The 23,190-nt window shown below is 32.4% G+C and overlaps 1 protein-coding gene across 2 annotated transcripts in view; it reads right to left on the bottom strand.

Moving 5' to 3' along the window:
- Nucleotides 1-1,730: 1,730 nt before the first annotated feature.
- Rat1 (5'-3' exoribonuclease 2 Rat1) overlaps nucleotides 1,731-23,190 on the bottom strand; it is a 37,661-nt gene continuing 16,201 nt past the window's right edge. The window contains exons 16-17 of one of the 2 annotated variants that reach the window (XM_072888010.1): nucleotides 3,525-3,736; nucleotides 1,731-3,228 (exon numbers count right to left, since the gene is read on the bottom strand). In XM_072888010.1, coding sequence (XP_072744111.1) covers nucleotides 3,163-3,228; nucleotides 3,525-3,736 — 278 coding nt within the window. In that variant the 3' untranslated portion in view covers nucleotides 1,731-3,162. Of the gene's footprint in view, nucleotides 3,229-3,524; nucleotides 3,737-21,819; nucleotides 21,929-23,190 lie in introns of those variants that run through there. The other variant, XM_072888011.1, reaches the window with a different exon arrangement.

Here is a 23,190-nt window from a genome sequence, read left to right as displayed (position 1 = left end):
TGATTGTTCCATCAATTTTAAATAAGTTTCGTGTTATTTTTTTGTGTCGTTCTGCAATCATTTATATTTTCTGAATTTCTAGGTATAAATTTTTAGATATATATAAAAATTATTAAAATTATTAAAACTTGTTAAACAAATAGATCGAGACGCCAGTATAACATGAAATATCATTTACGTCTAGCGTCTCGGGTCTCTAATTTATATAATTATTTAATATGATTTTCTCGAATTTTCTATATAATTATTTTATATATTATTTTTTAATATAATAATTTAATATAATTTTATAATTATATAATATTTTATATTTTAATATAATTATTTATATAATTTTTACGCATAAAACTTTGCATGAAACTAATGTAGCACTCTCAAGCGTTTAAATCTGGTCAAGAATGATAAAAAAATCATTAAAGGACAAAGTGAGATGAAAGAGCATTCGCAAAAGAGGGCAACGGAGGCACTTGCCCCTCCCTCTGGAAAAAAATAAAATAAAATAGAGCATAATTATAAATTTTATTTCAAGTATTTAATATTTTCAATGCCTACGTTTCTCATTTAAAGAGAAAGAGAGAGAGAGAGAGAGAGAGAGAGAGAGAGAGAGAGAGAGAGAGAGAGAAGAGAATAAAATCCTCCCTCCCAAGAAAAAATCCTGTAGCAAAAATGCAATGTAAACCTGGCGTCTCAGTTTGTCCCAATTATTTTTCTCGGGCCATTCTTTTTAATGACCGGTACTATTATTTAATATTTAATCTATCAAGAATTCTAGAACTATTAAAAATAAAGCCAAAACTCTCAATTCAATTTAATGAGTTTTCACCAAATAAGACGTCAGCTTCACACGCATCAAAATAGAATTGTATGAAATATACTACGCGGTAACCAAGACAAAAGAAATTAATTCCGCGAATAATAAATTACCTCGTACATAATAAATTATCTGATTGTTTCCACAATGCCATCCCAGGGCCTGCTTCTAATTTTTCGTTGTAGAATTTTCAAGGTCTTAAAATCTAGTAAGAAATGCTTAAAAAATCGTCAGCGAACAAAGTAAAACGCAGCGTGAACTTGACATCTCAGTTTGTTTTGAATCATTTTTTTTTAATAACTAAAACTATTTGTTTAATCTATCAAGAACTCTATTAAAAATTATTAAAAATAAAACGAGGACTCTCAACAATTAATGAATTTCCACAAAGTAAGATATCAGTTTCACACACAACGGCTGACTGTTTACAATACGAGAACAAAATGATCAAAAGAAAAATTTTTTTTTAAATTCGCTAAATCACAATAAAATTCCATGAGACTTCCCTGATTTTTCCAAATACAAAAAAGAAATCCTTAAGAATTCCCGGTTTTCCATGTTTTTCCAGAGCGTAGACACTCTGACAGTCTGTAATTGATGAACGATTTAATGAAAGATCGTTTTTACGTAATTACTTATAAGTTACACCTAAAAATTTTTATTTTATAGTATTAAAAAATTGTTGCTCTTTCGATCCAGTTTGTCATGAAATAATTTGAAAGTTTTCAGGAAAATTCTCGAATTTATTATATGTATATCGGTTATATTATATATTTATTCCATGTATAAAATTTTGCTTTTTCTATACATTTTATCATCGAATTATAGCAACGTTTAAAAATACAATAGGACTCGTAGACTTAACATTAGGTGGAAAATGACGAGAAGGTATAGGAATCTACAGTGATCATCAGGCAGCTTTCATTAAGGAAATATCGTGTATTTCAATACAGAGTGAGAAATTCAGAATATTACTAGGTCACATTGATATATTGTTATATCTTATATTTAATACGCGCGAATTCCTTCACACTTGCTTGTGCCAAGTCTAATGCAACAATGCTTGTACACCTGATTCAACCTGACACATTTTTAATGTGTTGACCTATAATTAATATACAATTGATGATATTTTCGTCAATGTACTCGTTCTAATTGTTAGACATACAAATGTGAGAATTCTCTTAAATGATAATCGTGATTGATCATCATAAAACGTTACACTTAATTGAATAAAATGAAAAACGCCTGCTCATTTCGAATGAAATATATGTGCTTCTGTGCTTATAATTTTTTATAAACATGTAAACGAAGCAATCATTACATTCAATGTGAATGCAGAATTTAATCATTATACAACACACACATTATTCAATACACAAGATAATAGTTCGTAGAGAAGTAAAACGAATAAGTAAAATACAACGTTCTCTTAGAATTCTATGAACTATGCGGCGGTCACTCTTTGAAGTGTTGACTCGTATTAATGTATGTATCGATATTCGTAAAATATGCATATCCAGTTGAAATTTTTTTCGCCTATTTTTCATCTCAATTTTCAATTTAGCATTTAATGTTTTAAGCACAATCAGATCATCCTCTTTGGAAATTATTTTTAATCTATAGTTTTGCCGAAAGTTCCTTTAGGGACAAAGTCGGAAATTATTTATTCACTGCGTCAACTTGAGATACAAAGCGAGGGATCTTGATTCTTATATAAATTATATCTATCGAAATTCTCTAGAATATATAAACTTGAATAAAATTTAAAATAAGAGAAAAATTTTGACTCGGAATTGTTCTTATATGTATAAATATTGTATATAATGATGTGTTTTCTATCGAATTCCTGGATAAAAATGGAACGGAATATAATTTTGTGTAAATAAGGGAAATTCAAAATAATTGTCGTAAAATATACGTATAAACGCGCAACTTTTGAAAAGTATCCTGCGCGTATTTTAAATATTTATATATTTTGCATAAAATCGCTAGATTCATCTTGCAGGGAGAATTAGAGAAACGATTATATTATCCCAATAATATATCGATAATATAATCATGATATTAAAAAAAATGCTAATTATGAACACTTGTAACGCGAATATTTAATCGCGTTTTTATTGCACACTCATAAATTAAAAACTCGAGTATGCTTTACTGTTTACTCTGTACTGTAATGATTTCACTTAGAACGCGTACTTCGACAATGATCCTAATAATATAGCCCCTATGTAATAATAATTCCTATAAATCTTAATTATTACGATTATTATGCGTAGCGAAAATTCTTCGCGAAAATCCAATCTTAACTATTAGACGATGTGCGACAAAAATTAATCTTCACCTTTTTACATCGATCGTCGCCATTTGTCTCGGTGACCTCCTCCACCATTTCCTCGAGTCGAAGAGTAATTCTGTAACATGAGATACAAGCGATATCTTGATTAAACATCTCTTATCTCTTCTATAAAAAAATGTTATTTTGATAATACATTACTAATTTTTTTCTCAGTATTTTACAATCATTTTGAAAGAAAACTCGAAAACTCTGAAGATATAAGCTTTACTATTTTTAAATCTTTTCTGATTTTAAAATAATATATAATTAAAAATATAAAATTAAAGTATGAAGAATTAGCTTTCAATTTAGTTTTTCTCGCTTCCCCGTTGCATATATTGGAATGCGGTAAAAGTGAAGAGTCATACATACCCCTTGACTTTGATATCCCTGCTGCGTACTCTGGTAATTATTCCACGTAGATTGCGACTGATGATGATTATTGTAATGATTACGACGCTGCTGATATTCGAAAGGCGGAGGGATATAATTCGATGGACCAAAACCGGACCATGCTCCACGGTTCTGATTCGAACTGGTGCTATTGTAACCGTATCTCGATTGATAATCGCCGCTTCGATAACCTGGAAACAAATGTTAATCGTGGCACATTGAATGTAGGAAATAAGTGTATATATCATGACGTTTACAAAGTAATATAATGGTAATTTAATTGAGAACAGGATAATTATATATAAAAATAAATCGAAAATATATGTAAAATAAATTTTTTTCGTACGACATTTCATTTCGAGATAGATCGACTCTGAAAATCGATAATTGTCATCGCTAAAAATTTGAATAATGTTTAATTATCCTCCGATATAAATCATTAATAATTATAAAAATAAACGTAAATAAAAAATTATAAATGTAAATAAATGCAAATCAAATATTTAATGACTAAAATAATGTTAATATTTTATAAATTAATACATTAAATAAAAAATATTTTAAAAAGTTTGTCTAATAAATTATTTTTAAAATATTTAGATATATATTTATTTTATTAAACATAGTTATATTATATCTATATATTTAAAAAAGTATATCTTTTATCTTAAATATTTTCATATACAATATGATATTTTCTTTTCTAAAAAATAAAGTTGTTCCGTAGAATTCCGTAAAATATTTACACGTACAGGGGTAAAGTACAATAAGTGCAATAATAACCAAAATTTATTTATTCGCGAGGCTCAATCCTTTAATTAAATAATATTGCAGCATATTAGTTGTGCATTGAATTATCTCTCATCGAGGTTATTTATTCCAAATAATTAACATACACGAGACAGGCGGGAAAGGGAGACGGACAAGCGTAATATAGGCCGCCTCCAGATGAATAGGAGCGTGCCGGCGCGTGTCTCCAGTCTTCCTGGAATAATATGCAGGCGTGTGCGCCAGGACTCAGCAACGTCACTGGATAAGTGCGCGCGCGTCAACGTGCATCGTGAAACGTCATAATAGCTTGTCGTTAATAACGGATTTTCGAAAGCACAGTTTGGGAACAGGGTATACACATTAATGTAGGTGGGTAGGTAGATAGATAAATATACTCGGTATCATTAATACCTTTCACTTTTGGTTTAGGCATTTCTGAGATCAAACAACTCGTATTTAAATCACGACCGTTGTTAAAAATTCGGAAAACTATATTTTTATTTATTATTTAATTTAGTTAATTTAATATCGCGTATAACTCTTCTCTATTATGTATATATTAAATTTTTACACAAAGTTTTGTTTTTCAAAAACCTTGAAAATTAAAAAAAAAATTAAATAATTAAAATACAATTAAAATAATTAAAGTAAATCATTATATATATATATATATATATATATATATATATATATATATATGTAATGATTTATTTTAATTATTTATAGATTTTCAAGGATTTTTGAAAAACAAAAATCGTGTAAAAATTTCTCTATATCTTTTACTTATTTTTCCGTATAGAAATAAACTTCCTGTATAATGTATGTTATTATTAAATCATCCTATATAAAATACTTACATTATGCCATATTTACACGTAAAAGAGGGAATACTATTCATCTTCTGTGTTAGATAAATTTCACGTTTCATTGTATAACGTTATGTACGCAATATTGTGCCCTATCTTAACGTCATCATTCACGAATGTAGTACTCGCCTCTCGAACCAGTCAAATCCTCTCGCGAGTCGACAGAAAAATTGGAGAGATATAATGATCGCGCTGACAAAAGGACAAAACCGTAGTCTCTCCTGTTTGAATATTTATAATCTCGCTTTCGAATTGCGAGTCGATTCTTTATGAGAGCTCACAAGGGGAATTCGGAATAAGAGAAAGCATTGCGAAAGCGCGGAGGCGAGGGTGGAAGGAGAACGGTTTGTTTGATGTGTCACCCACGAATGGAAATCAATTTTAATTGAATTGATTGCGCATGCGACGCGTACATGTACATTTTTCAATCGACCTTAAGATCTTATTTCAATTTTTGACTCTTAATTACGAAGATATTATAGGTGCTTAATATAACGTATTTAAATCGGAAAATTGCGACATATAAATCTCTAAATATTTTAATATATATTAATATATTATATTTATATTTAATATGTCATATTTTTTAATATTTTTTAAAGAAATATCTGATTATAAGAATTTTATTCATTTTTAAAAATTTATCTCACACCTTAAAAGTAAAAAAAAAAAGTATAATATGTATATAATTCTGAAAATTTAAATAATTATACTCGGATTTGATTCTAGATATGCATATAGTATAAAGGCTTCTTTCGAAAATATAATAAATAGAAAAAGCTTAAAAAGTTATATTTTTCTAATATACATACGTATTATATATACGATTATGTGTACGATTCTTACTGATCTTTGTAATATGCATATAATTTTGAATACTAATTATATGAAATCTCTTATTGTTATATCAAATCATAGTAAGACGGAAGAACAAAGTAAGTATTTTGATTCAGTGAAACTTTCTGCTCTTCGAAATAATCAATGACATTTTCGTTGATTTAGTTCAAGAGAGTTCGACAAACCAGCAGCAACATCCTCGCAAAGTGGCGTAATTCTTTAACCCCCAAGATTTTCAGCGGCCGCGGCGTACAAAGGCTATCACTGACGCACGATAATCGTATAGTTTGGTTCAATCGAGCTAGTAATAGGAGGCGGCAAACACCGTCGATATCATCGAAGGGGGTGATCTCTCTCGCACACGTTTGAATGCTATATATTATGGACTGCCGTAGACTCTCCTACAGTGTCTATGGCAGAAAGTGCGTGTGTATGCGTATATACGTTTCCCTTTTTCTTCCCCTCCCCCTCTCCCCCGTTGTTACCTCCTATTCTTTCGCGGCAACAATAACATCCCCCAGTAGATTCCAGACGGCCCGCACCGTCCGACCCCCACGATAATCCTCACCCACAGCCCTCGATAGAGGAAAGGAAGGAGGGTTTAACAGTTTGCACGTCGGATCATCCCTCGTTATTGTTGCGTTTATCATAATAACGCACCGCTACGACGGGCTCGCGCGCGTTTTAACCCCATCGCGAATCAAATTCGTATCACGTGATCCTGCTCAGGTAGGTCGGTTGATTAGATCTCCAGCTATGTTTCGGAATACATCGCATCCATTGCACACATGAATTTACAACAAGTATCCAGGGAATTTTTTTTTGAGTTGCATCAGCAAAATGTATCGGGCGATTTTGTATTCTCGTAATTCATTATTAAATTAATTTAGTAATACATTACACTGAAAATTCCTCGACAATTAAATTATGTCGGAATTGCGGTATAAAATATGATCGTCACATGACAATCATTTAAAATTAAGCATGCTTAAAATTCTAGTTGCGTTAAAAGGGGAATCCACATGAATCTTAAAAATGCATTTTCTTTCGAGACTTAAAATGTAATTGTGGGTAAAATGTTCTCTGTATATGTATATAAGGACACGAATTCTCAAACCGTCTACGTTCAATCTTTTTACACTATCACTACGAAAGAAAGATATTCCAACAACAAAAGATTTAATCCTTGAAAAGTATAATTTTATTGAATCTATAAATTTACGATATTGATAAACAAAATTTTTTGTTCTACAATGTTGTAAGATAAATTCTTTATTCATCGACCTTATCTATATATACTAAAGAAAAGTCTAACTAAGAATTATTTCATTTTTAAACGTTCATCTCGAATTATAATGTTTTTCTTTAATATTATCAAAGGTTTTACTCTTCTTTTACATAAATATAATAAAAAAATTTCAAAACTGAAGAATTCTGAGTCGAAATTTTTCTTCTATTTTTGAAAATTTTCTCTAAATTTTCAATCTAACATCTACTTTCATACTTTAAACACATACACATACAGTTAAATTATCCTCTTTTGACAAATTATATAATATTTGAAACTATTCTATAATTATGTCGAAAACTCTCCTTTCACACATCTAAAGTGTAAATGGGAAATTGCTTACTGCCTTTAAAATAAAGTATAGTTTTTTCTATTAAACTAATCAAAAAGCTCTAGAATATTTATGTAAGAAAAATATGTGTAAATAATGTAAGAAAATTAAAACAGAATTAAAATTTCAACTCAGATTTTCTTTCTCTTCGGTTCCAAACTGTCAAATTTGATCATTATTAAATCAATGCAAAATTATAATATAAAATTAACTGTATTTTACTTTTAGGACTTTTATTTTATATCGTAAAATCTGCGGCTCGATTAAGAAAGATAAATAGACAGAATGCAAGGATTTAATAAATTATTTTTGCTTGCTACTTATAAGGGATAACAGAGATAAAAACTTGGAAATAAATCGTTGATATGCATATACAGTTGAGCGAAGATCATTGGAAATTGGAAAAATGACGCGCGTTCAGTTAGATGGAACTTTAGCCAGAAGCGAAATTGTGTTGGACCCGGGAAAAAAGTAACGGTGAGAGAGGAAGAGGAAGAGAGACGGACAATTCGTTCATATATGTATACGCTGCGTAGCTACGGGTATTGGATTGGATTGGATTGCCGCGTCAGCAGTACAAACACTCGAAACCTCGATGTGGGTCGGCCTCTCCCTGTTTCTGTTTCAAACTGAAATTACACTTTCCCGTCTACGTTCGACCTGCCACGTCGACGCGTAGTTTCGTTTTTCCCCTATCGCGATTGCATCTTCCGTAGAGAAAGACAGAGAAAGAAAAAGAGAGCTAGAGAGAGAGAGAGAAAGAGAGAGAGAAATCGTGCTTATAAATAATATTCGCGAACTAAGAGGAGTGCATGTATCCCTTATTCTTTATCGGCTCAAGCTCCTAATCATAGCGTAATGAAATAATCCCATATTCCTAAAAAATACAGCGACTTAATAATTTCTACATTTTCCGCAAATAAAATCTCGCGAGTTCAAAAAAAATTAAATCATAAAATGACATGAAATAAAAAATTCTAGATGATTTGGATGTATTATAAGAAGATTGTACACGATACGATAAGATTTTTCAGAAGTGATCAATTTTTTATTTTACGTTCAAAATAAAAATAAATGAATAAAGTTAATTTCAATTTTCTCTCAATGCAAATAACGATTAAATCTTATTTATCACTTGCAAGGAAAAAGCAAAGCTTTTTCTCCATTTCAATATGTATGAATCTAAAAAATAATTAATATTATTAAAATTTCAATTAATTAATAACTATTAATTTACATTAATAATATTATAAAATAAAACACAATTTTATTATACATGACCAAAGTCAAAAAGATTATAATTTTATTGTCACACAAGTCATTTTCAGAAAAAACATCTCTCTGTACCTCGGTATCATAAACAACAATTTTCAGAAAGCTGGACAGCTGTAACCTTGAGCTCTGTCTTTTCTTCTTAGAAATCGCTTCCTCTTATGCAAACATTATTCCTATCAAACAATTCTCCCGGTCTTATATGCTTATATGGTGGGTGTAGACAAACATTGTACAACACGTGTGTAAGTAAAAAGGTAAGCTACGTAAATGTCCTTCCTTTTCTTGTCCTCCTTTTATGATAGATTAGCGTCTTTTATCGACGAGATACGCAAGTTTCTCTGACATCGACCGCCATATACGGTTGATGAAAGAAATAGTAAAAATAAAAATTATGTAATCAGCGAGAAAAGAAAACGAGGAAACAAAGAAATTCACTCGATTTATAATTGCGCCCCTTACATATTTATATAATCGTCGACTGGTCAAATTTTTTCGAATTCTCTTGCTCGAAACTCAACCGATGAAGGAGCCTGCACACGACGATGAAGGGTGGCAGAAGAGGAAGGAGGTGAAACAAAAAGAGGGCCCGCATCTCGCGAGGGAACTTACCTGGCCGCGGGAACAATGCGTTTTACTACACGTTCTCCCCCATAAAACTCGGCACCCTGTACAAGATGGCGCCACCAACGGGCCAGAGTACCACTCGGGCGATTTCCGGTGGCTTTGTTCCGCCCACCGTTTCACCGGGCAGGGAACGAGAGAAGATGTGAGGGAGGAAGAGATGAAGGAAGGAAGGAAGGAAGGAAGGAAGGAAGGAGGGTGGGAGGGAGGGAAGAGGGATCGATGGAACTCGAGGCTGAAGGCGCGCCTTTGAGGTTTACGCGCGATGCGTGTGTGCGCAAAATATACATATACATATATAAAAAAAAGACAGTTATATCTTTCTATGAAGCCAGTCACTAGTCGGGCAAGAAGTAATTTTTCCGCCACGCTTCTCTCTCGCTTCCTCCCCCTCCATCTCCCCCTCTCGTGTGTTCGATCCATCCATTATGCGACGTAATTTCTACTTCTTCTTTCTCTCCTGCGTTTCTTTTTTCTCTCATTTTTTCAAAGAAAAAATGAGAGAACGAACGGTGTCGCGAAACTCTTTCTTATATATATATATATATATATATATTCTCCTCTCCCCCACCTTTTTCTGCCTGCTTCTTCTAGTTGGCAACGGTAATGGAGGCCCTCAAAGGCAGCTCTCCTAGGCGCCTCGACGAGTCAGTCGGCGAAACGAAACGAAACGAAACGAAACGAAACGAAACGAAATGAGATGAGATGAGACGAGAGCAGGCGTTTACTCCCAACGACTTTTACGAGCTTCCTCTCTTCTCCCGCCTCCTCAACGCTTCTTCCGTATTTCTTCTCTTCTCTTCTTCCTACTTTCCTTTTTCTTTCTCTCATTTGTATCTTTTGCGCTATAATCCTAAAGAAAAAAAGACTACGGCGCGTACTTACGTCATTTTATTTTTTAATATTTAACGAAAATAGCTGTTTACATTTAAAGTTTTTTTCTTTATTTATTTGTAAATACTTTGAGATGAATCTCTAAGATCAATTTTTCTTAAAAAATTACGGCACCGGTTATTAAATTACGAATTATAAATAATTAAAAAAAAAATAAATCAAACTTCAAATATTATTAATTAGAAAATCTGCCGTTAAAATGTCTGAGATGTCTGGGACGGCTCGTATCGCAATCATCAATTAGTGTTAATAAGAATATTTTCTACAGTAGCATTGAAATACAGACAATATTTCATGAAAAAATTTGTATACACCATATCTCACTCTACATAATGTAAGTCGGGATTATGTACGATGCTATTTTATGATATAGTATTTTTCAATTCGGATAATTTTTCTTTCATAAAAAGACCGTAAAGAAAAAAGAAAGATACATAGAAATATTTTCATATTATAAATATTATGATTTAATTAAATAATAAAGGAAAAAGATGAAATAATTAAAAATAATGAAAAAAGTTAATAATAAAATAATTAAAAATTATTATAATAAACTTCTTGTGTATGTATGCTAGAAATAACAGTTCTCTTCGCTCCTTTTTTCGTATTTCTAATTTAAAAAATGATATTTTTCTGAGAAAAAAATATAATTACTGAATATCACTGACTTTTATGTATATAAAATAAGAATTAAACAGGATAATCTTTAAAAGATATGCAAAAATACAATAGAAAGAAAAAGAGAAAGAGCATGAAAATAATAATTCCTTTTATACTTCTGGTAACTATTTCATATAAAAATCTATCTCTGATACTGTCGTTGTAATATAATCGAGTGCTATTATCCTTAAAGACTGTCAAGAAACAATCGTATTTATCTACTTTGAAAGTTGAACAAACCGAAATAACGAATAAGGTTAAAATTCTTTATTCTCTAGCTGCGAATTTCGATTCCCTTGAAAACCATGCGTGTATTATAAATTGTACATGAAAGGCAGGCAATATACGTATATATTGAAACTAAAGCACGTGCGCATACATACATACAACGTGTGTTTATTTCAGCGGTCGAACGACGAGCGCAATTTGATGGCGAAACGATTTCAAAACCTGTATCTGCTAAAATGTTCGATGCCGTTTGTCGAAACAATTCAATCTACGGCTCGATGAGCTTTTGGGAATCAGCGAAACCGAAACTCGAGTGCGGAAAAGCTCCGATTTCCAACCGGCTCGTGAGTATTCAGCGGAGCTTTCCAATCGCGCGTTTCAATATCGATGATGGCTGGACGAATCGGCACGAAAAAGACGGCCGGAGAAACCGCCTCTCGTTCTATATACATACAACATATATAACGAGATCGTTTACTCAAATTTTGTAAAAAAAAAAAAAAAATTCTCTGATTTTCCAGGTATTTTTATTCAAAATTTCAGGTAAAGAAAATATTTCAATTTTTTTTTGTGTAATCTTCTAAAATAATTTTTTTTATTGTATGTACTTTTCTAATATTTTTCACTCGTACGAAGGAAAAACATTAAATTTTTTAAGTACTAGATTTGTAAATATACTGAAAAAACTTTCGAAAGACACACTTTTTTCACTCGCACAAAATATTCATATTTATGTTACTAAAAATTGAAGTAAAAAATATGTATTGCATGTTTTTTTAAATATTTTGTTAAGACTTTGAATATAAACATAAAGTTAAGTAGAAATATATTTATAATATATTTGAAATACATAATTAATTTGACTTGCCGACTGTTTACAATATATGAGAGCAAAATTATCAAAGAGGAAAATATTCCCCGAGTCCCAATAAAATTCAAATGAAATGAGCATTCCCTGGTTTTTCCAGATACAAAAGTAATCCTTGATAATTCCAGGTTTTACATATTTTGTCAGAAAGTAGACACCCTGGTAACAGATTCTGTCTACATTTAACTGCAGTCATTGTCGATTCAAGTGAAAATATGCATATAATTTTGCGTCAAGTTCATTTCGAATTGAAATAATCTTTCTCTTACTTTCAATGTATTTTGATTCTATTTAATCTATAATTTTGAGGAAGGTTCCTCTTTTAAACCTTTAACAATGAAAATTAACTATTTGTTTATTAAGCTTATTTGAGGTATAAAATAGAAGGACTAGTAGAGGAACTTAATTCCTATATAAATTAAATACATTTTCTAGAATTCGCGTAAACATGAGAAACTTAATGTTAAAAATATGAACAAAATGTCGAGTACAGATAATGCTAAACGAATAATTAATCTTATAAATGTATTCAGTCGACAAACGCATATACATTGTATGTTAGTAAAATTGAGAAGTATAATATATAAATAAAATTGAAAAAAATTTAATGCGAGTTCTCGTACAAAAATAAATGCATACGAAAACGTTTATATAATGTTTTTTTTTCAAAAATTAACTTTGAAATTTGAAAAATTAGTGATACTTGTATATACATTTAAATGATTTCTAACGTGTATACTATATCGTCAAGTATCAAAAGTAGTTTAGATGTGTCATGTTTTAAATACAAAATTTATTTTTAAGAAACTTTATAAATTTACAATTAAGAAAAACTAAAGTTCTTAAAAAAGGCTTTGTTCTTATTTTATATTTCATTTTAATTGTCAAGTTCGATATTTCTGCGATCAGGTTTGATCTTTATTTAAACTTTTTTTTCTTTTATGATCCAGGAGGTTTTTTCTAAATTTCATAGAATCACATACGTATAAAGTTTGAATTATTTTCTGAAATTGAGATAATATACCTACAGGGAATGTTTTTAACATATATATGTATATCTGTGTGTCTACGAAAATTTTAAACTACAGAATTTTGATGTGAGCAACTCGGTTTCACGAACGAGAGTGCATATTTTCAACATTTTGCTTTGGCGTCGCGACGCCAACTATTCGAGCAGTAAGCAATGTACGCTATGAGGTAGAGGGAAGGAGGAGGAGGAGGAACAGGAGGGAGACAAAAAGAGGGAGGATCGGAGAAGGAGAAACACTTGACCCTCTGCTTGGCTGGCTGCCGCACACAGCTGATCTCGATGCTGCGCCAGCAAATCCCCACACACCGTACGTTAATAAACGCATCGGGGAGTGTGTTGGTAACTTGGTCGTCCATGCGATCTCGCCCCTTCCCACTCCCTTCTCTCTATCTCTCTCTCTCTTCGCTGCATCTCTCTATAATATTTTACATCTCGCCAATTCCAATCCTTCTACGTTGTTTTCGTTTTGTTTTCCGTTTCTTCGAACATTCCTGCTCTTGCTCCAAGTTTCGCGTTGTCGTTTGACATAATTCTTTCAACTCTTCCAACTTAATTTCCTTCGCATTTCATTCGTTATTTAAATCGTCTCAGATATTTTTATTTTATATTTACTCGAGAAATCTTCTAAAATTTATAAACGTGAGAAAATTGATGTCGAAAATGGAGTAAAATTTGACTTGGGATATGAGCTTTCTTGCTGTTGTGTAAAATAAAAAGTTTCGAGAAAAATTAAAATTAATATTTTTCTACCTGTTACTCTCTTTAAGTTAGAATATTTTTTATTTGTCAATCATAAATTATCTTGGAATTATCAAAGATACAAAACTTTCTTTGTTTTTTTTTTTTATCAAAAAGTTTATCAATTTTTTTTCACAAACAAAACGCTTTATTTAATTATTTATGTTTATGTATAATTGCTTTTATTTCTTATAATTTTCTTTTTTCACTAACGTTCTGGCAACATTTGTAAAAGACGGTCAGTTTATCGTTGAAGAACAAACACACATAAGTCTCAAAAAATACGAAATTCTCTTTTTATTTAAATTGTTGAACTGTAAAATTCATAAACATGAGGTTAAAAGTAGAAATAAAATTTTAACTCTGAGAATATCATATACTCAACGATATAACAATAATTGTCTTTACAATTTTAACGTAAATATATAATAATGAAATTAAATTAAAAAAAAGAGCATGTCACAAACATACGAGAGAGAGTCTCTCTACCACACGTTTTTTAAATTCCACGGGTCTTATATCTCGCATTCGCTCTCTCATTTCGTTTCGGGCGCACCGTATACGTGCATATTCTCGTGTGTGACCGAAGTACACACCATACAGGCACGTTTATGGGGGAGTGATTCGGAAGGAAGGGTGGCCGACGCGAGTAACGTGTTGACTTTCGCGATCGTGCGTCGTTCCTAATTTATTTGCTATTTTACAAGGGGAGCTGGATTTTCCATTCTCGATATCAGTTACGAGATCGACTATTCTTCTTGACATTAGGGATGTTTAACTTTTATCTTCTTCAGATTCTTTTATTTCGCGGTTGAATATCATAAATAGAGGTGATTACGCAGGGAAAAATCAATTTATAGATTGTTGTGATCAGGTTTTCAGATCTCTCTGCTAAAAATAGATAGATAGTTTTAAGCAATAAAATCTGTCAGTAATCAATTGTCAGATGTGTCTGTCAGAAAATAATTAATTCGCTAAGTTAAGTACTGTATCGGATTTTAGAATAAATTTAAAGAAATTTATTTTTAGTATTTCTTTTAAAATAACTATCTTAAAAATCGATTAAATATAAGAAGGTTTATTTACCAATAAACTTGTCTTCAGAAGAGCACTAGATAAAGTTACATTCTTTAATTTTCAAGTGTTCTTTAAAAAAAATTTCTAATTTAAATTTAAATTATTAAATTTAATTACAAAGATATACATTAATATTAAAAATATAACAAATAGGAAAAGAAGAAATATATTGTTGTTTATATATTTCAATGTTATTTAAAGCCAAAAAATTAATAATGTTCAAATTGACGATAAAAGTTGTAGTAACAGAAAAAGATAGCATGTAATTTTAGGATAATCCTATGTATGTGAGTGGGTGTTTATGTGTATGCGCATATATGTTGAATCATCTTATTTACATTAACCGATAATAAAGAGATTAAGATAATTCCTTCCGGATTTTCAAAAGAAATGATAAGCTTACTCTCTTCATGTGTTAAAAAGAATAAGTGATCAGCTACTAGGACTTCCATTCAGGAAAAGAAGTTGAAAAGATCGAAGTGCAATGAATGACTCGATTCGATGACGCTTATCTTTGACGCCGAATTTCTGGCTTGCTGGCAAACGCGAAAGAGACACAACTCGGTGGCAGCCGTGTCAGAGGCGACCAATAAATTTATCGAGCGGGTGTTGGCATGGAGACTGCCGGACAGAGCTCGGTCGGATGGTCCGGAGGGTGATGAGAGGGCTCTTGAGAATCCTCCATGAGACCATCACGGAGAAATTGGAGGCAGCCACCGGCACCCATGGCCTAGGAGAAGGAAGAGAGACAGAGAAGGGAGAGAAGAGACGTGCTCGAAGGTAAACTGTACGTAGGTGCGCGGAAGTGTGTGTATGTATGTATGTGTGTGTGAGAGAAAGAGAGAGAGAGGGAGAGAGAAGCGGAAGTGAGAGGAAGAGGAAGAAGAGGTAGGATATCGATTCCTCGCGGTGATCCAATCAACGATGGCGCCTTATCTGACGCCTTTACGGGCGCTTTAACTTAGCTCCCATTGGCGATGATACGTTCATCTTTGGTGTGAATAATTTTCAATTGCAGGCATCTGCAATCGATGAATCAATAATTTTCGCGAGATCAAACGATTTTGTTTGACACGAAATGTTAATTATACATTGAACTGAAGTAATTGAAGTTAGTAAGACGCACTTGCAAACTTTTTCCAAACTTTGACATGAAATTAAGATTGAGCCTATATCCGAGTCGAAATTTTTCTCCTATTTTCAACGTTTATTTTTTCATGTTTATATTGATTCTAGAAGATTTTGATAGGTTTTATTTATATGAGAATTTTATTGTATTAAATTCCTACTTTTTATCAAATAGTAAATATTAATAGTAAACTAATTTTCCATTTAGATTTAAAAAAAAAGTTTTCGACAAAATTATCTATAAATAAAATTATATATTAAATAAATTTTAAATTAGAATGATCTGACTGCTAAAGTATCGAAGTAAATATTAGTTCAAACATTGAAGGCAAAAATAGAAAAAATTCGGACTCAGATAATGGTATTAGTCTTAACAATTTGAGTTAAGATAGAATTGAAATTAGCATAGGGGTAGATATTATTTTATAAAATAATCCAAGAGAGAGGTGAAATTTTTCTTCTCTTTTCAACATTAATTTTTGTATGTTTATGGATTCTAAAAAATTTGATATACTTAATTTATATAAGAATTATAAATTTGTACTTTGTATCTCAAATAGATAGTAAACAGTTTTCCATTTAGAAGTTTAAAAGAAAAATTTTCGATAAAACTGTAGATTAAATAGCTTCGAAAAAGGGCGATTTAACTGTTTAAAATATCAAAACAGATGATTGAAAATCGAGATCGAAAATAGAAAAATTGCAACTCGGGAAAGGTTTTCCTAAAAATTAAGATAATTAAAATAAGATAAAGTTATAAACCAAAGTAAAAGTTTTATTAAAGATTTTTATTAAAAATTTTTATTGAAAAATATAAAAGTATTTAATCGATTGATTGACTACTGAATACTTGAAGTATCGATGAAACTAATTTAGTGTCTCACACTTAAAGAAAAACGAGCAAATCTTGCGAAAAAGATAATATTCATATTTCATATCTCAAACCAAATATCAAAATTCACTTTTCAATCATTTTACGTTAATATTTTTATAGACAGAATGAGAGACGACGTTTTCCAATTTGTGCCTCGTACAACTAATATTTTCGTTGTTTACGAGACGGAAAAAGGCGAATATCGGAAATTGGACGAGCAATGGAAGAAGAGAACAGAAGAGAGAAATATATTTTCCATAGTTAGTTACAGCGGGCTCGCTTGGCCGCTCTCCAGATTGAGCCGATTCGAATTTCGCTGCCGTCGCGTATCGGCGTTTTTAATATGTAATAGTGCTCGGGAAAAATGCGATACGCTGTTACATTCCCTGTGGATACTGGAATTCATTGTGTAACACAAAATACGATCGATAGGATAAATGACAGTCTTGTCGGATCAAAACTCCCGTTTCTTCATCATGTAATTGTATTGAATTATCACACGTCGGAAGTAATTTGTGAATTTTTTCTTAGAAGAAAGTTAATCTAGTGCTGTAACAAACACATTTTTAATTTCACGTTTGAAGCTGCAATAAAAAGATAGTGTTGTGTATTTACATCTCGCTTGTGTAGTTACAATTTTCCAGATTAAATTGAGACTTTTATATTACGGCGGCTAATTTAGATTGATACGTTGTAGGATTCGTATGAAGTGAAGAAAAAAGAAGCAGTAATGTTCTTGTATACTCTGGATGCAAAAACGGACATCACATTTTAATTGTGTCATTTTATGCATTAAATGCATCAAAAATATGGATCTTCCCGATTGGAACGACACTCAGCACGACTAACACTTCAAACATTCAGTGCTGAATCCACTCGTCATCATTGATATAGCACCGCAGGCAGAATGTACAAAATTCTGATTGGGATTGTGAATTTTGACTCATTTTTTTCTATTTTTTTTTATTTCGAATCTTTAAACTATCTCTTTTGATCAAATAAAAATTCGCAATATTGTCAAATAAGCACTTCTTCGGCAAATCCGGCATTGTGGCTTTCGTAATTAGATAAATTTATTTTACACATGTGCTAAAATTATTTTTTTCAATCGTGAAAAACAAATCTTTATTTTCAAAAAATATAAACATTTCTGAATCTTACATAAAGACTACATATATTTGTTTGAATATAGTAATTATATGCGAGAATTACTTTTTGATCGCAATTAGCCGGTTTGATTCCACACACGATCATTTCGAGGAAGGGTACTGCGGACGAAATGAGACTGAAGAATCGTGACAAACTTTAGCTATCGACGAAAAAGAAGACCGATAGAGAAAGGAACGAGGAAGAATACATGGCAGGAACGTAAACGAAAAGGAAACAAAATGGTAAGTGTATAACGAAAAAAAGAGACAGAAAGACGGAAGGGCAAGACGTTCGTGGAGGAACGAGCACGTAGACGAAGAGGAAGAGGAAGAGAATGGTCCTTGTACAGCAAGGACCCCGGGATACCGGCAAGGAGTATCCTAGAATTGTCGAGGATGCTTCACTTCCATCGCCCTCTTTTCGTGCCCCTTCCGCGATTCGTTCTTCACCCCTCCCCTCCCCCGCCTCCCTCACTCTCTCTTTCTCTCTCCCGGTTGTAAATATGTTCCGCTTCGTCCTGCTCGGTGGATTTATTCCTCGTAAAGGGAATCGTCGTCTCTTACAAACGTTACGCCGCGAAAAAGGGGCACCACCGACCGAGGGGGTTCCTCTCTTTCTCTCTTTCTTCATTCTAACGGATTTAGACGCGGCGCGTTTCTTTTCCTTTTCTCTCTCACCCTCGTTTTATGCGCCGCAAGACCTTCGTACTCTCGGATTGCGAAATCAAGGGCTCTTCGAGGAGCCTAAAATAGTTGAGCGTGTAGGTGCGCGGAAGATTTTTGCCTCCTCTACACGAAACGCTCTGCATCGAAATAATCATCCATTTCTCTTTTCATGATTTCATGATGAGTTTTTATTCAGTGAATGCTAATAATATTCATCGACCTTTCGTCCACGTGTCATCTTTCTTTTGTATTGTAAGATATCCACGGACTATGGAAATAGAAATTTACACTGTGTATATGGTGTATATATTGTGTAGTCGAGATAAAATCCTAAATAAAATTGTTGTATACCTCTACTATTATTGATTTTACGTCTCATTATATTTTAGAGGACATGATTCTTCGGAAATAGATTCAGCAAATGATGGCAATAAAGGAAAGCTCTCATTCCACTGATATGGCTTATTAAACGCTCTATGAGTGTCTCTCTGTGAGAATGAACTATGAGCCGATCTGTACCGCAGAAATGCCAAAGAGAATCCGCCTTTCTCCGGAAAAGATTCCACGTGCTAGGCCAATAAAACACGAGCTCCCCATCGTACACGATCGTTAGTCAAGTTCTCCAAGATCCGAAGAAACTGGATCCTTCAGGAATGGGACGGTAGGTCAACAAGTCGTGGCGACCAAAGATTACTTCGAGGCGGACTCGAAGGACCTGACCGAGAAGAGATCTTTACCTAGCCATGACGACTTAGAGAAACCCGATACGATTTGCGAGATTCCGAACATATCTCGGATACCAAATTTCAAGTACACGTTTATATAGTATTTCACACTTTCGAGGAAGGAGACTGACAAGTATCGTTATATCCCGAGTCGTTTCTTTTATTTTCAACTTCAATTTTTTTCACATTTATGGATTCTATAGAGAAATTGAGCTTCTACTTCGTGTACCTCAAATGAACAGTTTCCCACTTGAAGGATTAAAAAAAAAAGCTTTCGACAAAGCTATAAGTTAAGTAGTTTCAAAAATGTAATTAAATTTTAATGTATTATTTTGCCACCCTCAAACCGTACAAATAGATCAACATATTTTCAAGACATTTATCAATGGATAAAAGTATCAAAAAATTTTTTTTAATTTCGATAAATCGAAAAAATTTATATACCTTCTTTGATTTTTTTAAATAAAAGCATCATTATTGTGGAAAAACATCGACGCAGCGTTTAAAAATAAAGCTGAAACATAATTATTTATTTTAGATAAATTATTAAAAGATAAAATTATTTTATTTTTTATAGTGAGTGACATTTCATTCATCGAATATATATATATATATATATATATATATACTCTTATTGCGGGAAGTGGATTTGAAAGCAGTGGAGAGAGGAACGTTATTGTCCGACTAGTGAAAAAGTCTACGTGAAAAAAATCGCTCACCGCGGCGGCGCCTACAAAAATCCGATTCGCCGGATGATCCTCACCGTTTGCTATGGGAGGGCACAATAGAGGAGATTGAGAGAGTGGTGAAAACTGAAGAGGGGGCGGGAGAGAAAGGAAACCCCGAATTCTTACTCCACAATCTCTCTCTCTCTCTCTCTCTCTCTCGTTGTTCCCTCACTTCGCGCGGAAATGAGGTGGAAAACCGCATCCTCCGGGGATCGACTCACCTTTTCTTTACTTTCCAGGAGGATACTAACGTTGGATTTCGAGCACCACGCTGCGGTTTCCCGATATTTCAAACGTGTCCGAATCACGAAGCGGATTCCCGAGGCAACCGAGCGCGAGAAACTCGCGACAAACTATACGAATAAAAAAAAAGAAAAGAGAAGAAAAAGTCTTCGTTATCACATTGTTAAAATTCCGCGACGATCAAGAAAAAATAAACATCAATGAAAGAAATAGAATGTGTAGTCACCAACTTAAAAGATCATGTTAACATTCTTTTTTCGAGGCGAAATTTTGCTCCTACTTTTAGTTTCAATTTTCTGATGTTAATGAATTTTAGAAGTTCAATATTTTATTTGTATAGAAATTGAATTTCTACTTTTTAAATAGACAGAATAAATTTTAAATAGACAGAATAAATAAACGAACTGTTTTCCATTTAGAAATTTTAATGAGCTTTCGACACAATTATATAGATTAAGTAGAGTCGATATTAAAGTAGATGTTGGGTTGAAAATTGAAAATAGGAGCAAAATTTCGACTAACATGATATGCACTTTGGAAAAATAACAAGAATTGTGAAAGAAGATGTTCTTGACAACTATAAATTTTTATAGTTGTCGAAAACATCTTCAAAAATTTAAAAAGAATTTAGTGTACAAAGTTTTTTTTATAGCAATAATCTTTGAAGATAAAAGCGTTTTTGAATAACGTATGTTTATCGAAACTTTTCTTTTTACTCAAAATGAAATTTCCTATTCCAAGGGTATAGTGTCCTCGCGTTTGATTACGTTCTATAAAGCTTTTTTATCATGAAAACGAGTGCGCGTACCGAGGGGCGCGAGGGCTCGTCGACATTTTTGAATTAATCTCATTCGACTGCTCCCTTTATGTACGATGGGCTCTCCCTCATATATCCCGTGGCGAACCGCTCCTAGCCGCTTCGTGGCTTCAAGGTTAATTGGAATAAAAGCGAAAGAGGAAAGAGTACGAAGGGCCAAAGGAAAGCGGGAGGCTGAGAATAGGAGCGGGTCGAAAAGACGACGAGTTTTTCTTACAGTTCGTCGAACCACTTATAGCGTATGATATATAAATATTGCGAGAGTTTCGTATCGAAATGTAATAAGATTGCTCCAAGAATGCATTGGCAAAATTAAAATCATCAAAATCACGTGTGCTCCAATCGTAAACAATTAGTAAAAATTTAAAAAAATTATTAAATTATATTATTAAAAAATGTTTATTATTATTATTAAATTATATTAATACTTTTAATTTTATCTAAATTGTTTAATATTATTTAACATTCTCTAATTTCAAAAATATAAATACTCGAATGTATATTTCAATCGAGTTTCAAGAAAAGAAACGGCCCCATATGATATCCTCTATTCTCCAAATCTCCTGTCATCTAAAAAAGACAAATACAATTTATATTGAGCAAGCGCGAGAGAGTCAAGATCGATCACATGTTTACGTAATAGATTAAACGATTAAATTCAATTCGTCAATTTGTAATATCAAATTGTTTGTTTAGAGGCTTCAAAGTCTCAGGATATCGCGTAGAAGTGAGACTCGCGTGAGAGAATAAAGAAAAGGAAATTAGAGAGAAAAAGAGAGGGTGCGGAACAGGTGTACGTTTGATCCCAAGTAGGCTTGTCCTTTCATGATCTCTCGGAAATACGAACCATTTACCTTTATGCGGGTATTACACGAGAGAAGAAGAAGCGAGAGGGAGGTTCATTCACGTGAACGGACTGAACGAAACGCACGAATTTCAGCCCCCCTTACCCTTCTCCCTCCTTTCTCCCTGATCCTCGACCTCTTCTCTCGTGAGTAAACTATGGTAAACAGACCAGCCTCAATTATTCCAAAGATATTCGCTTTTTCGAGTCAGGTCATGAGGAATGTAATTCGAGACAACGCGATGTGTAAGCGAAACCGGAAGTCAACATGACGAGGAACGACCACGTGACGCGAACCGATTCGACAGGGCGTTGACCAAAACGCTACAATGACAATCATTGATTAACCAGATAAGAGTTTGTAATTTCTAAACAATAGAAAATTTTATCGATATGCGCACACATATACATATAGAAAATCTTATTTAATTCGAAAGATATATATATATATATATATATATATATATATATATATATGTATGTATATATAACCGTATGTTGCACTAAATTTTCAGCATAATAAAAAATGCATGCAAAAAATGATTAAAAATTTTTATTATATTTTATTATAGTTATTTACAAATATATACATATATTAAATTACTTATATGTATATAAGTATATAAATATATATATTTATGTGTGTGTGTGTATATGTGTGGGTGTGGGTGTGTGTGTGGGTGTGTGTGTGTGTGTGTGTGTGTGCGTGTGTGTGTGTGTGTGTGTGTGTGTGTGTGTGTGTGTGTGTGTGTGTGTGTGTGTGTGTGTGTGTGTGTACATATGCGCATGTGCTTATGTACATAGATATATAAATGCAAAAAAATAATTAGGGATTTATTAAAAAATTTACTATTTTATTTACCTTTCGAATTAAAGCTATGACACTTTGTGACACGTGCACATCTCGTGATTTCATCAAAATTTCAAGTCTATCGATTGAAAAATGCTAGTTTCATAAAATGTTATTATTTTATTATTTATTAAAATT

Source organism: Anoplolepis gracilipes, chromosome 3, assembly GCF_047496725.1.
Source record: "Anoplolepis gracilipes chromosome 3, ASM4749672v1, whole genome shotgun sequence".
Taxonomy (NCBI): domain Eukaryota; kingdom Metazoa; phylum Arthropoda; class Insecta; order Hymenoptera; family Formicidae; genus Anoplolepis; species Anoplolepis gracilipes.
Note: the sequence above shows the minus strand (reverse complement) of the source record. Positions and strands in the feature narration are given on the sequence as shown.